General features: G+C 50.5%; 1 protein-coding gene across 2 annotated transcripts in view; it reads right to left on the bottom strand.

Annotated features, from left to right (window-relative positions):
- Nucleotides 1–15983, bottom strand: part of KIRREL3 (kirre like nephrin family adhesion molecule 3) — a 566546-nt gene that overhangs the window by 97198 nt on the left and 453365 nt on the right. For both annotated transcript variants that reach the window (XM_010353021.2, XM_010353020.2), the window contains exon 3: nt 1655–1804. In XM_010353021.2, coding sequence (XP_010351323.1) covers nt 1655–1804 — 150 coding nt within the window. The remainder of the gene's footprint in view (nt 1–1654; nt 1805–15983) is intronic.

The following is a 15983-nucleotide window of genomic DNA, read 5'->3' as shown; positions in this document are numbered from 1 at the left end:
TATCTGTCATGATTGCCATGATGCTGTTTTTGGGACAAGTGATAACATACAGGGCAAGTATTTTATCAGGAGTTTGAGGTCGTTGGCTCTGTACGGAGAGGCAAACCAAGTCAAGCTGGAGAGGACACAGGCCCCAGTTTGTCAGAGGCCGTTGTCCTACAGCCCTGAGCAGGTACCAGTCCTGGATCCCAGAAAGCCATTCATGCCACTGGATGCTAGAGGGTCAGTTATCCATGCTGGGATGACCACCTTCTGCACCATCCCTGCTGACCTGAGCCTCCTCTTGGCCACTGACCCAACAAGACCCCAGTCCCTGACGGAAGTTGGAAACCCACTGACAGCGACCTCAGACAACCTCCTTAACTAGCGGCAGCGCTCACCCCAGCTCACAGCCATCCAGTGCACCAGCTGTTCTAGTTTGGGAAGGTCGTATCACTCCCCGAGTGTCTCTAGGGTAAAGGCGTTCGGAGTCTCTGAAATTGACTGGTTCCCATAACAGTTAAACTTTATGGCAGCACAGTGTATTTTGGAGATATTTTTGTGTATTTTATCCATGCTCAGCTGGGCTGCAGCATTCAAACCTTGTGCCTGCTATTGACCATTGCTATAATGTTTCAATATACATTTTTGGCAAGACATAACTCACATTTTAAAATATTAATTTCCCAGCCATCATGTTCCTGAGTGCACTTCGATTTTTATTTTCCTGCAGCTGTACACCACGCGAGACGCAAAGTTTCTTCTCAGTTGAATAATATTTTTCTCTCCTCCTCCACCCTCAGCTCTTCCCAAATCACAGGGGAATGACACCCAGGAGTCACTCCTTCTGAATTTTACTGCGTATGCCAAGCCTAACAAACAACCACTGCCTACCTGCAGGACACAATAATGATAGCTGAAGGGTGTGTGGCCAGGGGCATGAGCCATTGTTTTTTTTCTCCAGGGAAGAGGATGGATTGGAAAAGCATCTGTACGGTCTTACTGGGTCGCTATTCACAATAATTAACAAATGATATGTTGTCGGCACTGGCCAGTGAGTTCATGTGTCAGCCATCAACAACCACCGGAACCCTCACTGCCTGCCCCGGGGTAGCTTTGCTGAACACCAGCCTGCCCAAGCCGAACATGGTTTGAAATTTATTTTTAATACTTCCTGTCTTTTCTTCCCATCTCATGATGGCTCCTAAGATCAACCAGGTGTCTTTGTGAATTTTCAGTTTACTTGGTTCCCTTTAATGGGTGAGAAGCCTGGAAGAACCAGGTTGTGACTTGTATTTTCTTAATAATCATGCCTTAATAAATGCGGGGGTACATCTTGGGCCAAGACACAGGAACACTTGATTTCTGGAAACTGGACTTCACATGAATCATGTTTGACTTTGGAGTAGATGCTCGAGGGCACTGTCGAGTTAGGTTAGGACCCACCGCTAGACTGAGGGTTTGCTGATGGTTCGTTATGCACATCCAAGGCCCTCAGAGTCTAGGGATGCTGGGTGCAGTGCTTGCCTAACCTCACGCTGCCTGAGGAGTTGCAGTGAAAGCTGGAGATTTGATACCCAGATGCCTGTGAAGATGGGTGCTCCCTAGGAAGGTGGATGGGTGAGTAAGGAAGTGACGGCCCCAGGCCCACCCCAGGAGGTCTGGAAGTACTCACTTGAGAGGTCCCTGCCCACACCCAGAGCCAAGCCGTCCTTGATCCATAGAACGAAGCCATCGTATTCAGGGATGGCGCACAGTAGCGTCACTGGCTGTCCCGACACCACCACCTGGTCCTGGGGCTGCTGGCTGAAGGAATAGACTTGGCCTGGGAAGGAGACAAACACAACGGTCAGTTACCTGCGGGCTGCAGGGGTGAGAAGGCTCCCCTCTAGCTATGGAAGCAGAGCAGCAGAGCAGGGCTGGCCCAGGAGACTGAGCCTCCTGAATCACCTGGCTTTTCTGCTGGGGGTCTGGTTGAACTTCCTAACTGGTCTCAGCCCCAGCTCTATTCCCTCCTGTGAGGAGCTGGCTCCCAGCTCCAGCCCCTCTGCCCATGAGTCCCTAACACATGGACTAGTCTAGCCACACCCCAGCTCCCTATGGGCCATCTCCCTCCACCGTTGGGATGTGCTACTTCCATGCATTGGTGAGCTCCTACTTAATGCCATGTGCTGGGCACACAGTTCCACAGGGCAGAAGCAGGAGAGAGAAAGAGACCTCTAGCTAGAAGTGTTCTGTGGCGGCTGTGTGTTAAGAAGGTGGGCGGTGGAGGGTGATGTGGCTTTGGTTAAACCTGAGAATTCAGGAAATCATTTTGTTGTTTCATTGGCTCCTGGGGTGGGCTGAGGGCCAAGTTCAGAGGGGTGGGTGGTGGTGCAGTGTGGCAGGAGGCGTGCTGAGGAGACGTGCCGTCCTACCATGTCCTCCCTGTCCCTTTCTTTTCTGCAGCAGACCTTACTCCAGCCTCACAATCACTTGGGAAAAAATCATTAGGGACACCATGCCACCTCAAAATGAGATGGCCAGAACCATCGGAGAGAGTTTGTTGACAGTGTTTTATTAAACAGACCCACCCACAATGCTTATAAGATGCCATGTTCTGTTTTGAGGCTTTAAAATATTAGTTCATTAATATTTTCATCCTCATAACAGCCTAAAAACAGTAAGCACCATTTTTATCCCCATTTTCCAGATGGGGGAATGAGGCACAGGGAGGTGAAAAATAGTAACGGGAGTTGTGCTTGTGAATTGCTCACCAAATACAGCACATGCCCTGGCTCTAGTTATCACTGTGGCAATACTTGTATGGGGCATTGTCAACCCCATTTTACAGGGCTTTAGGAAACGGAGGCTCAGGGTTAACTGAATTGCCCAGGGAACTGTCTAGTGGGAGTGGGGGCGGGGGGTGCTGTGAATCCAAGTCTTTCTGGCTCCAAAGACCGTGCTGTCTTCTACCGAGCTACACTATGTGCAGATCCTCAAGCCTGGCCTTGGAGGGAGTTGCTGATGAGGAGGTGTGATGTGATCTGTGTCTCCTGGGAGTCCACAGTGGAATGGACAATGGGACTCTGACATTCACTGAGCATCTGGCCCACAATACGACCAGTGCTTCACACAACCCTTTCCCCTGTGATCCACTTAATTATACTTCAGAGCAGAAATAGCTCCTTTTTACAACAAAGAAACCAGGATCAGAGAGGCACAGTAACCTGCCCAAGGTCACACAGCTAATGAGTGGTAGAGCGGGGGTTTCAGCAGGGGCCCATCTGCATTCCAAGCCCTCCCTTTTCCCTTTTTCCTACCTCCTGCTCTACAGACCCAGACGTGATTGAGGCAAAACGGAACCTGGCGCACCAGCTGCTGATGCTGTGGCCTCTCTTCCCCGACCTGGGAGAGTCAGGGGCAGCCACAGAGGTCCTAGACACTGGCTGCTGCCCATCTTGGGGACAAAAAGCCCCAGGCTTGGGCCACACCTAGGACTGAGCTCTCAGCAACAGATGACCCCAAGAGGGGGACACTTGGTGTGTCTCAACCCAGGGGAGCTTGGATGGCAGCAGAGCTTGGGGTGGAGGCTCCCCAGAAGGAGGGGTGAGTTTCACGGTGGAGAGCTGAGGGCAGGCAGGAAGGTGGCCGAGTTCACCACCTGATGAGAGCTTGGCAGGGTCTCTGAGGAGTCTCATTAAAAATCCAATTGGCCTTGAATTGTGGGAGTAACACTTTTTATTCTGATTTGAGCTTTACAAATTATATTTCATAGGACATTTTAATCAGCTATGTATGGTAGGGCTTTTTTTCCCCTCTCTGTCTCTTCAAGTTCTCTGTTGTAATTAGACTGTTTCTGGCACCAAAACAGAGTAGAAAAGGAGGGAAGAGATGAGACAGGAGAAGAGGAGAGGAGGGAGGGACTGGAGAGAAAGCAGAGGAGTGAAGTGAGGACGTGGGAGAGAAAAGGTGAGGAAGAGGAGGAAGCAGGGGAGGAGGGTGATGGGAAGCATGAAGAGGGAGGGCGTGGGCGGAAAGGGCTCCTTCTCTAGGCTCCTTTTACTCTAATGATGATTTCACAGCTCATCCTTTTATCTCAAAATCTTTCTTGCAAGAAGGACAGAGTCAAGACAGCCGCAGTGACTGCCGAAGATTGTGCTATCAGAGAGAATTATCAGGTTGTCAGCTGGATGCAGAGGGGGTTATAATGAGAGCGCCTTAAATGAAGCAGCGCCCGAGGCCTCTGAGATGTCCATTATTAGGAAGCACCCACAGTGGGTAACCGTCCTGGTCTTTCCCCATCCCGCATCCTCTTGGAGGAAGGTGTGGGAGGTACTGGGTGAGGGCCCCTGGGGAGGTGGGGTGCAGGAAGCATCTGAGGGCCAAGGGTAAGTTGTGGACTGGCTGGAGCCCCCAGGGAGAGGAGGGGGCTATCACCATGGAAACCAGGCTCTGGAGGAAGGCAACGCTGGGAGGGGGCCCAGTTAAAGCAGGCTGTGGAGGTGGACTCTGAGTGGCCACAGACCCTTTTGGTGGGTGTCTCAGAGTCAGGGGTGGCAGCAGGCACAAGATCCCTGGAATAAGACCTGGAGTCTGCAAGAAAGGAACCTGACGGGATGGAGCTGAGTAGGACAGGGCCTTTTGAGGAGGAGCATCGCCCAATGCCATCTGAGCAGGCCTGGAGGTGTAGAATCCCATAGGTTGCAGTGAGCCAAGATCGCCCCACTGCACTCCAGCCTGGGTGACAGAGTGAGACTTGTCTAAAAAAAAAAAAAAAAAAAAACTTTCCTAGAGCCTCTCACATTCTGTCTGCTTGGATCCACTAGCTTTTCTATGGAAAGACTGTTTCTAGGGCAGATGAGTTCACAGGAAAAATCCACCCAAAGGACATGATTTACAAATTATTATTTTTGGGGATGGGACACAGTACTCTGACAATTTCCCTTTTCAGTCTAATTTTAATTTTTGCACATTATATTTAAGTCACTATAATTACTTTTCTCTTTTAAACCAATGAGTTTTTTTTTTTTTTAATGAATTTTAAACTGTTACTGAGTATCTAGAGTGGATAAAAGTTGAGGTGCCGTGGATGAAGGTGGAGATGGAGGGATGGAGCCCACTTTTTTTCATCCATCTGACAGATCTTGAGGCCTCTCATTTGGGCTCAAGAGTCCCTCAGAGCACAGCTTTTGAGCCATGGATGTAAGTTATTGCCAGAAGAATACTCCTCACCCACCAACTCTTTATTTTCTTTTGAGACTGACTATCACTCTGTCGTCCAGGTTGGAGTTCAGTGGGGCAATCTTGACTCCCTGCAACCTCCGCCTCCTGGGTTCAAGCGATTCTCCTGCCTCAGCCTCCTGAGTAGCTGGGGTTACAGGTGTGCACCACCATGCCCGGCTAATTTTTGTATTTTTCGTAGAGACAGGGTTTCACCGTGTTGGCCATGTTGGCTGGTCTTGAACTTCTGACCTCAAGTGATCCTCCCGCCTCGGACTCCCAAAGTGCTGGGATCACAGGCGTGAGCCACCGTGCCTGGCGTCTACTTGCTTTATTTTCCTCATTTTCTTTTCTACTCTAGAGAAGTGAAATGCAAGTGAACCCAAGGTCATTTTCTGCAGCCTCCTGGGTAGTACCTTAAGTAGACAGTGAGCTTCTGAGAACCTGTTTCTTCCACACACACTGACTGAACCCTGCAGTGAGGCAGGCACTGTGCTGTCTGGTGAGGAGCAGGGGAACAGGCCTGGTCACCCCTCCAGGAGCTCACAGCTATGCCCCTTCCTCATCATACCTGAGGGTCTCAGATGGAACACAGAGGAGGTGCCTCCCAGGCTCGGGTCCTGCTCTCAGTGGAGATGTGACACACCGAGCACCTTCCACCGGCCCAGGATTTCCATTTTCTCTGCTTCCCATTTTCCCCGATGACGTTCCCCTGGTGTGAAGCCTTGGCGGTTGGTGCAACCTCCCCATCCCACACTTATTTTTATTTTTATTTTTTTTTGAGACGGAGTCTCACTCTGTTGCCCAGGCTGGAGTGCAGTGGTGCAATCTCTGCTTACTGCAACCCTTGCCTCCTGGGTTCAAGTGATTCTTCTGCCTCAGCCTATTGAGTAGCTGGAACTACAGGCGCGCGCCACCACGCCTTCTAATTTTTGTAGTTTTAGTAGAGACGGGGTTTCACCATATTAGCCGGGCTGGTCTCGAATTCCTGACCTCGTGATCCGCCTGCCTCGACCTTCCAAAGTGCTGGGATTATGGATGTGAGCCACCGCGCCTGGCCCCATGCTTTGTTTTGAGTGTGTCACCATCACTGAGCCTAGCCCAGCAGGCTGCACATCTCTCAGACTTCCCCTTTCCTCTCTATTCCCACTGCTACCACCCAAGTTCCAGCTCTCATTGCCCCAGCCTGGGGTCTTGCCACAGACTCTGAATGTTCTCTTTGCCTGATCCATTAATGTGCTGAACCTGGATTTCCTTCTTAGTTCACCACTTGCTTTAGGGTTCCCCTCTTTTAAAGGGTGGGACCTCTCATGGCTCTCCACTCTCTCCGGGACAATGCCCAACCTTCCATGCTGGATTCTAATCTCCAAAATCCAGCTCCTTTTCTTCCTGGGAGCTCCATAGCACCCCCGTGCTGGCTGATCACTAAGGCCATCTGCCCCAAGTTCTCCTCACTGGGTTTCATTGTCCTGGGATGCACCTCGCTCCCCGACCCTGCCCAAGGTGCCCCCTCCCCCTAAGCAACCCCACCTTTCATTGAAGGCTCGGTTCTCTTCCCAGGCAGCTCCTGTGACCCACAGGGAACCTTCTTTTTTCTCATCTTCTCTCTAGTTTCTCATTTTGCCTCTTCTTCATCAATTTCTCCAAACCTTTATTGAGCATCTACTATATGTCAGATGCTGATGAAACAGAAATAAGGAAGAAACAGGGTACACTTCTTGAGGGCAGGGGCCACAGCTATCTTTTCTGTCTTGTGTTCCCAGCTGTGGGTGAGCGTCAGTTACATGTCTGTCACATGTGCCTTTGCACTTAGAGTTTGCCTGCTCTCGCTGGTCTGCTGAGATCGGTGGTCACTGCAGGAAAATTGCTTTTGCATTATAAACTACTAACCCAGCAGATACTGTGCAGAGCACACCACACAGGAGAAATATGAGAAATCACAGGGTGGGCTGGAGTCTCAAGGAATCAGGCTTGACAGGAGAAAAAAAGAACGCTGTTCATGGAAGATTTGCTTGATGCCAGGTCTTTGACCGTGTACGTTGTTTCTGGCATACACATTAGCCATATTACCCACATTTTATAAATGAACCAAGGCTCACAGAAATGCAGGGACTTGCACAAATTCACTTAGCTCAGGTGTTATTCAAACCTCAATGATCTGGGTTCAGCCCTGTTTTCTCACCACTATCCGATGTGGGTTGTTGAACCAAGGGTCTCAAACGCAGATTTTGATTCTCAAACAAGTACTCACCCCACCAACAAGGCAGCCTCCTCAGATCATCTATTTTTATTTATTTTTGAGATGGAGTCTTGCTCTTGTTGCCCAGGATGGAGTGCAGTGGTATGATCTCAGCTCACTGCAACCTCCGCCTCCTGGGTTCAAGGGATTCTCCTGCCTCAGCCTCCCAAGTAGCTGAGACTACAGGTGTGCACCACTACGCCTGGCTAATTTTTGTATTTTTAGTAGAGACAGGGTTTCACCATGTTGCCCAGGCCGGTCTTGAACTCCCGACCTCAAGTGATCTGCCCACTCTCAGCCTCCCAAAATGCTGGGATTACAGGCATGAGCCATTGCACCCAACCCCTGTGCAATTCTCTTCCCATCCACGCTTGGAGGCAGTTCAGAGTCAATCAGGAGGTGGTTCAAGGGTGGGCTCACTCCCTGCCTCCCCTCTCTCCACTGGTCATTTGGCCTGGCCTTTGTTCCAGCAGCAGATTGAGGGGACATGACCACTCTCCTTAGGATTAAACCCAGCCAGACCTGGACAGGAAGTGAGGGTCACTCATATAAGGTCAGAAATGATTGCCCTTGCTTCTAAGGAGCCTGGTGCTAACACATGCACACACTCACCTGCATGCCTGGGAGTGTGGGCAGCCCAGCTGAAACCCTACCTGCCCCCTCAACTCTCAGGACGTTCTGTGAAACTTGCTGAGAGCCTTGGATAGTCACACTTAACCACAGGTCACTGGATTACGAGGGATAAAGTGGTCTCATAGAGAAGTCATATAAAGCTTTTTGGGGGTTTAGGAGAGTCCTGCTTCAAGCAAGGGAGTTGCAGGGAGGAAGCAGAGAAGGCATCCTGGAGGAGGAATCATCATATGGGGAAAGTGATGGAGGAGAAATGTCATTCTGGGGTAGGAAAAAAATATAAGCAAAACCATGAGTGATGGGTAACCCTTCGTCACCTGCCCAGAGTACCTAACTGATGGCTCACCTGTCGGAGCCTGGGTCCTGGATAGTAGGAAGAACACAGGGTCAGTCAGGCCTGGGAAGGAACTCTGACCTTGTCCCTAGCAGTGTGATCTGAGGCCAGTGCCTCACCCTTTCTGAGCCTCAGTTTCCTTATCTGAAAAATGGGGATGACACACCTCCCTGGCAAAGCTGCTGTGAGCATGAGGGGTTTTATATGTAAATGGTCTTGGTAGACAGGTGTTTTACAAAGGGTCATTCTTACTTTCATCACTATCCATAAGTCTTTCCTGTGCTTGGGACTGTTAAAACAGGGACAAGAGGAGCACCTGTCTTGCGGAGTCCCAGAGCTGAGAACGGAGGCTTTGCAAATCTGAAGTTGCACCCATTAGAAAGCTGTGTGGGTGGTGCAGGAGACAGCGGGTGAGCCCTCCTGTTGGCTCTGCCTCTTCTGCTCATCCCAGTTGGCTTCACAGTCTCCTGGAGTGTTGGGTCAGCCATGCAGAAAGGGCTCAAGTGTCACTGTCTGCCTTTTATTAGTGACCAATTGGAGAAGGCTTAAGAATACTTATGCTGGGGATATTTATTGCCGACTTTCTCCCAGCCCGGAGCTTGCAAGTTGCCTCTTACGGGATTAAGGAAAGCTGCCCCTGTCCAGAGAAGCAAGCAGATAGGAAGAAGAGAAGGAGAGAAGCAGCAAGCTCAGTGGCTGCTGGTGACATCAGAACAATATCAGGTGGAATGGGAAGGACAAGGGCAGCATGATTCAGATCATACCTGGAAACCCAAGTCTTGAATTCTGCTGTGTTCCTGCTGCTCAGTACAGGGCCAGCATCTAACACAGGAGGATCAGCTTTCAGACATTTCCAGAATGCCGTTGGTGACCTGCTCAGGGGAGCAGGATTAGGGGTGGTAGAGTATGTTCTGGCCCACTGATTGGCTAATAAAATGGATTTTTATGGAGGGTCTAGGGAGTGTCAGTCACGGTGCCAGCTCTCAGGATACCATGGTGGCCTCAGGCATGGGCAGGAGCCACCTTAGCAGTCTCCAGGTCCCCAGGTTGGGTGTGGGGTGTGCAGGAGGGGCCGATATGTCTTCTGCTGAGTAGGCTCTGAGCTGCGGGGAGGCAAATATGTGCAGAAGAAACTAGAATAAAAAGCTCTACACCATAAGCATCAGAGTGAGGCACAAAGTCCCAAAGAAGGAGTCACAGAAGGGTTGGCTTCTGAAATGGCCAGGATGAAGACAAGGTGGGAATGTTCCCCGGAATGGGGAACAGCTTACGTCATGTGTGGAGAACAGATGTGTTCATGGAATAAAAGCAGCAGTGCCACATGGTCTGGGCTTGATCTCTGGCCCTGCCACTATGACTGTAAGTTCCTGAGAAAATTGCTTAGTCCCTCTGAGTCTCAGTTTCCCCACTGGGTTAGCAATCAATACTTGTTGAGTTGTTTGTGAGAGTGAAAGAGGTCATTCTGTGTGATGTGCACAGGGCCCTGCCTGCCTTCCACAATGGCAGCTGGCAGTATCCTTGCAAGCCTAGCAGGCTGGGTGCACGGAGCATGTGTGTGCAGACGCTCTTAGTAGAGTGTAAATCTAGAAGGTCCTTGTGGGTTGAACCGTGTGGGCCCTTGAACGTGTGCCAAAAAGTTTGCACTTCATGAGAAGTCATCAAAGGTTTTTGACCCACATGCTCAGATCTGAGTTCTAGAAAGATCACAGTGGTGACAGCAAGGAGGATGAATGAAGGAGGATGATCTGAAGACAGGGAGACTGATCAGCAAGTTTTTGCTGTCATGAGGGCTCAGGCTAACGCTGCATCCATGGAAAGAAGAAATGGATTTAGGAGCCATTTGTGGGTAGAACTGATAGCACTTGACCGGAGATGAGGAAGATGAAGGCGTAAAGGCCCCAGTCCCTGGCTTGCAGGCCAGGATGAATGGATGACGGAGGAGCTATTTGCTGCTCAGGAGGAGAAGCCGGCTTGAGCTGAGGCAGTGAGTTCAGTTTTAAATGTGCTGATGGAGAGGGGTCCAGAATCCCCCAGGTGATGCTGTCCCAGATGTAGCTGGGTGGATGGTTCTGGAGCTGGGAAGGAGGTGTGAAGAACTCACACTGACTGGGCACTCCCTATGGCTCAGGCAGTAGGAGAAGTATTTTCAGGTGTCCTCTCACTTGATGTTGACCTGAGAATTCACCTCCAAATATGGAAAGTTATAGATGTTGATGTGACTGTCTAAGAGGGACAGGGTTCCTCCAGTCTGGGAGTGTTGGGAGTAGCTGCCTTGGGTGAAACATCTAACTCTTGTTGAGGTTTGCGCAGGTTTTGAACCCTATGGGGATGGCAAGAGATCATCTAGCCTAATCTTCTCCCTTTAGACGGGGATTGCAAATATAAACAGAGAAACCAGAAGAACGAGGCAGGGGTAGAAGACAGGGTCTTTTCTCTATTTTCTGTTTCTCCTAGATTTCTACTGGGAGAGAGACAAAGAAACATTTTCCATCCCAGCATCGCTATTTGCAGCTATTGGTATCTTGATTCTGATACACGCATGAGGAGAAGCTTGCCAGTCTCATGAACATTCCTGAAATTGCACTAGAATTTCACTTGGACTCACAAAAAAGAGGCTGACTGCTCTTCCCAGGGCTGGATGAGGGGGTGGAAAGTCTGAGGGCACATTCCCCTATGCTTGCTCCTCACACGGGTGGGCCAGCGTGGGCAGCCTGCGATTCTCCCGGCCTCACACTTCTCTCCCCAGGACACAAAATCCGCCAAGGTTGTCCTGGACAGTGTGGATCTTTAATGAAGAGCAATCGGGTTGGCCGAGGCAGGGTGAGCCCGAAGTCACTATAAATCCTTTGCCTACTGATGATCAGGCTGGCGGCCCCTGCCAGAGCCTGCACTGTGCTCATTAGTGGCAAGGAGAGGGATTCTTCCATCGATCCAGCCAAGGCCTGGATGCCACAAAGACACTGATAAGTGCTGCTGGAAATACGGGCTCTTCAGTGCCTGTGACGGAGCCCATCCATCCCTGCCCGAGGTCACCTGGAGGTCTAAATGAGACGGGATGGGCATAGCAGAGTGGGTTTATGGTGGGGGAGTGGAGATGGGAGACACTCCACAACGCATGAAGCAGAGACCCTGTCTGTGGTCTCAGGCCTCTTGCTGGCCAGCCATGGGACCCTGGCTAAGCCCCTTTTTTCTCTGAGTCTCAGGCTCTTGTGTCTTCCGACTGGAATGTGCCCTCACTGAGCCGGCACCTTGGGATGTGTTGGAGCAGCATGGAAGGCAGAGAGTGGCACTAAGGGGCAGGGATGGAACTATGCCATTAGCCCAAGAGGGAGCTGCAGACTCGGCTACAGGCAGGCTTGGCTACAGGCGGAGAGAGTACCCATCAACCCCTCTCAGAGGACATTGGCATGGGCACCACCAGGAGAGGCTGGAGGCTAGGCCATGGATTGGCTGACTCCAAGATGCCCAGCACCTCTCGCTGCCATGTCTAAGGGGTACCATATGGACACATGAAGCTTTGTCCTTCCCCTGAGCACCTGGGCCCAGAAGGTACTAGCTGGTGCTGCCTCTGCCACCTCTTAGCTGTGTGCCCTTGGGCCTGACTCTTCCCTTAACTAAGGCTCAGATGCCTCATCTGTAAAATGCAGGGTTTAAGTCTCTTCCTCCCAACCCTAATGCTTGATGTTCTAATTTATCCAAACTCCTATTTTGGGGGGCGAGGGGCGGTCCTAAGGTTGAAAATAATAAAATCAAGGTGCAAGGAAGTCAAAGCAAGTCTCTCAAGGACACTTGGCTTTTGGGGGTCAGATCTATGTCCTAAACCTTAAAAAAAGTAAACAAAATAATCATTTATGCTGCTGTAGCCTTGTCAGTCAGACATGGTTCTAAAACTTCCATGTACATGAGGATCACCTGGGGGACTGGCTAAAAATAACAGTTTCCTGGGCTCCAACTCAGAGATTCTGGGAAAGTGGGTTTGAGCCGGGTCAAGGAATCTGCATTTTAATAGCTTCTGGGTCATCCTTCTGCAGGTGGTTTCTGGGCCACATCTGAAGGGCACTGTTGTGTGCCCGCAGCACAGGCCTGTGGGCCTGGGTTATTTCTAGTTCTGACTCTGTCAATGGGTGGCCTTGATCAAGTGACTGTCTCTCTCTCAGGGTGCTCATTGGTGTTCCCACTGCACAGTGAAGGCATTTTCACACATTTTGAAAGTTCACACAACCCTTTTTGTCAGTGAAATCTCACAGGGAACCCCAATGTATAAAATGGTAGAGGCAGAGCTGAGGCAGCACTGGAAGGACCAAGTCCTGCCCATGGCAGCCCTGAGGGGGCCCTGAGGACACTCTGTGCAATGCTCAAGGATTCCAAAGGCCCTGTGCAGTTCTGATGCTCTTCAGGTGTCCTGTGAAGGGCTACGTGGCTACATCCCACTGACAGTGTGAAAGCAGGCCCACCCGGCATGCACTGTGTGGCTCAGGCAGGCCGGCCTAAAGCACAGGGCACCTTGTTCTTGCTCTCTGAACCTGCATGGAGAATCACAACTCAGACCTGGTGCTTATAGATGAGTCTTCTCATGGCTCCTGGAGCTGTTCCCAATTGGACACAGACCATCTTGGTGCAATGCCCTGGATTTCTCCCCTCTTGGAGACCAAATACAATCAACTCTTAATTATCTTTGTTAATGGAGAAGAGCAAGGGTGTGAATAATCTAAAATGATGGACAATCCGAAACAATGAATAATCCTAAGTTACATTCATTTTCGACTTTGGAATGCATTTTGATATTCACATTTCAATATGGATATGTTTGATGTTCTAGGAATTTTTAATACTTTTTTTTTTTGAGATGGAGACTCACTCTGTCTCCCAGGCTGGAGTGCAGTGGCACAATCTCGGCTCACTGCAAGCTCCGCCTCCCGGGTTCACGCCATTCTCCTGCCTCAGCCCCGCTAGTAGCTGGGACTACAGACGCCCACCGCCACGCCCGGCTAATTTTTTGCATTTTTAGTAGAGACGGAGTTTCACCGTGTTAGCCAGGATGGTCTTGATCTCCTGATCTCGTGATTCACCCGCCTCGGCCTCCCAAAGTGCTGGGATTACAGGCGTGAGCCATCGCGCCCGGCCTGAATTTTTAATACTCAAAAAAACCCTCAACCCAACGATGGGGCTCCCTCTCTGCCTCCTACTGAGCTGAGGGGAGAACATCACCTCTGTGACTGGCCCAAAGCTAGAGTCAGGTGCACTCCACCTTCCCCAACTCCTGTCTTTATGGCTCATACCTTATCTAGGAGGGGAGGAGGGTATTAACAGATTTTGCCTTTAAAGGACTTTTATTCCCTTTGGACCTCATGCACATAAGAGCAAAATAAGAAGCTGTGAAATGTTAACAGAGGACTTCATTAAGCAAACTTGGTGATAGCATTTGCCAGGAATGGGGACAATTTGCCAACAGATAATTGAGTGCTGACTATATATGTGTCCTAATTAAAAAAGTGATTCTTCTTCTCACTGCCCTGGGATTGTGGGCCGTCTTCTGGTGGGTTTGGGATATTAACCACAGCAAACTCCTATACAAAGCACTTCACATACATTATCTTACCTAATCCACCCTCACAGCACCCCGTGGAGCAGGTCCCATCATCAGCCCCCCATGTAGAGACTTGAATATCACAGCTCCAAGCCTGATGTCCCCTGTGAATGTACCCTCCCAAGTCCTCCCTCTTCTACCCCACCCTGCCTCTCCTGTCACCCACCAAACAGGGGCCCTGCAAGGCCTCAGCTGGTCTGCATCAATCAAAGAGACCAAAGCAAAACTAACTTGCCATTACTGCCCCAGTCTCTCTGATTGATGGAAGTAGAGATGTTTGTCAAGGAGAGGTTTTGTGCTGGAAGCCCCTTGAGAGGATGGAGAGGGAATGTGAGGGCTGCCTGGGACGCCCAGCCTGGGAAGGGAAGTTTTCTGCTTTTCCAGTAGGACAGAGCTCCTTAGAAGCAGGTGTAGCCCCAGCTCACATTCCACCATCCTGAGAGATGGAGAATCTTTCCCATTTTATGGACAAGGAAACTCAAGAGAGGTTACGTAACCCATCCAGGGTCACAGCGTGTGGTAGAGCTAGGGTTTGAGCCATTTGACTGCAGGCCTGGCTTTTTTTCCCCCAACAGTAGCAGGTCAGCAGAGGGTGCTTGATCTGTGTGGTTTCCTCTTCAGAAAGCAGACTCACTACTGTGCCACCTACCTGTCCCCGGCTGAGCTCCAAAAACAGCTATAAAGCCAATGGGAAGCCGATAGGACAGTCCCTGCCCTACCTGAAGACCACGGAAACCTCTCCCACGGTGCCCTTGGGGCTGAAATCAGCTCTGTCAACAATATTTTAGGGCAAAAGTCGTCTGCACCACTTTTAACCCTAACCCTCTGTGGCCCTATTCAGAAGCCCTTTGCAGAGGCCAATCCCTGGCCATAGCTCTCTCTGCTTGGCCCTGGGCTGGGTGAATAATGACTTCCATTCCCTGCCCTGCTGGAGCCTTGGGCCTTTGCCACCACCACCATGGTGCTGGGCCACTTATTTGTTGTGAGATGACCCAAGGAGGACCAGCTGGTACCTGCTAGACCCTTCTGCTGGGGCACAGGGTCAGGGGGCAGCACGTGGGCATGTGGCCCCACTCCTGTCTGCTCCCCAGGATAGCTCTATTTTCCAGCCTGGAGTGCCCCTGGAGATGGCGACAGCTCCTCTAATAAGAGAGTTACTCATGGCTTCACTGGAGAGAAGAGAGCAGCTTTCAACCCCCCTCCCCTAAACACAACAATATTTGGTAACACTTGGCATCTTGGGGAGAGAATTCATGTCTGTAATTAGTTACTGTATATCACCGTTAGTACTCTGCTCAGAATTTACGGGGCAAATACCATTTAACTGCACAATAACTACAGGTTCTTGCTGCTTATTGGGTAATTTACTAAGGCTGGAAGAATGGGGCAGGAGGGATTCTGAATGGGAGGTATTGTAACCCCTTGAATCAAACTTTATGAGTTTGGGTTTGGCAGGGAGGCAGCTGCTTGCAGCCAGTTCTCTTTGCTTTGTTTTGCAGAGTTGGCTGGCAGACTGCTTCCTTCCTTTGATTTATTGCAGGATGATAGGTCTGGGACTAGGGGTGGGACTGCCCGGGGCTACCTAGGGCTATGGAAGGGACTTTCCACAGAGGGTCTTTGGCTGAGAGTCTGCAGCAGGAACCCAGATTCGGTGTCCTGGGGGCTCCATCCAGGACAGTAAATGGGCCCTGTCATTTACTCCCTCCACGGGGCTCCTTTTTGTATCTGGGCCAGTGGGTGGGGAGTGCAGGGAGCTGTCCTTGGTTGGCAGCATCAAGATAATCGCCTAAGCCCTTTCTTCTCTTGCAAGTCCCGTGCTGCTTGGGAAGCAGCCATTCCTGGACACTTGGCTGACATTCCTGGCCTTAATCTGCTAGAGCAAAGTCTGTCTTTGTTTGGCCGTGCACTGTCTAAACTCCTCTAACCTATTTAGGCCACGGAGAGGGGAAAAGACACAATAACGAAAAACTCAACGTGCAACACTGCCTTACGCAATCTAATAAATTACTCGG

This window comes from Rhinopithecus roxellana, chromosome 15, assembly GCF_007565055.1.
Source record: "Rhinopithecus roxellana isolate Shanxi Qingling chromosome 15, ASM756505v1, whole genome shotgun sequence".
NCBI lineage: Eukaryota > Metazoa > Chordata > Mammalia > Primates > Cercopithecidae > Rhinopithecus > Rhinopithecus roxellana.
Note: the sequence above shows the minus strand (reverse complement) of the source record. Positions and strands in the feature narration are given on the sequence as shown.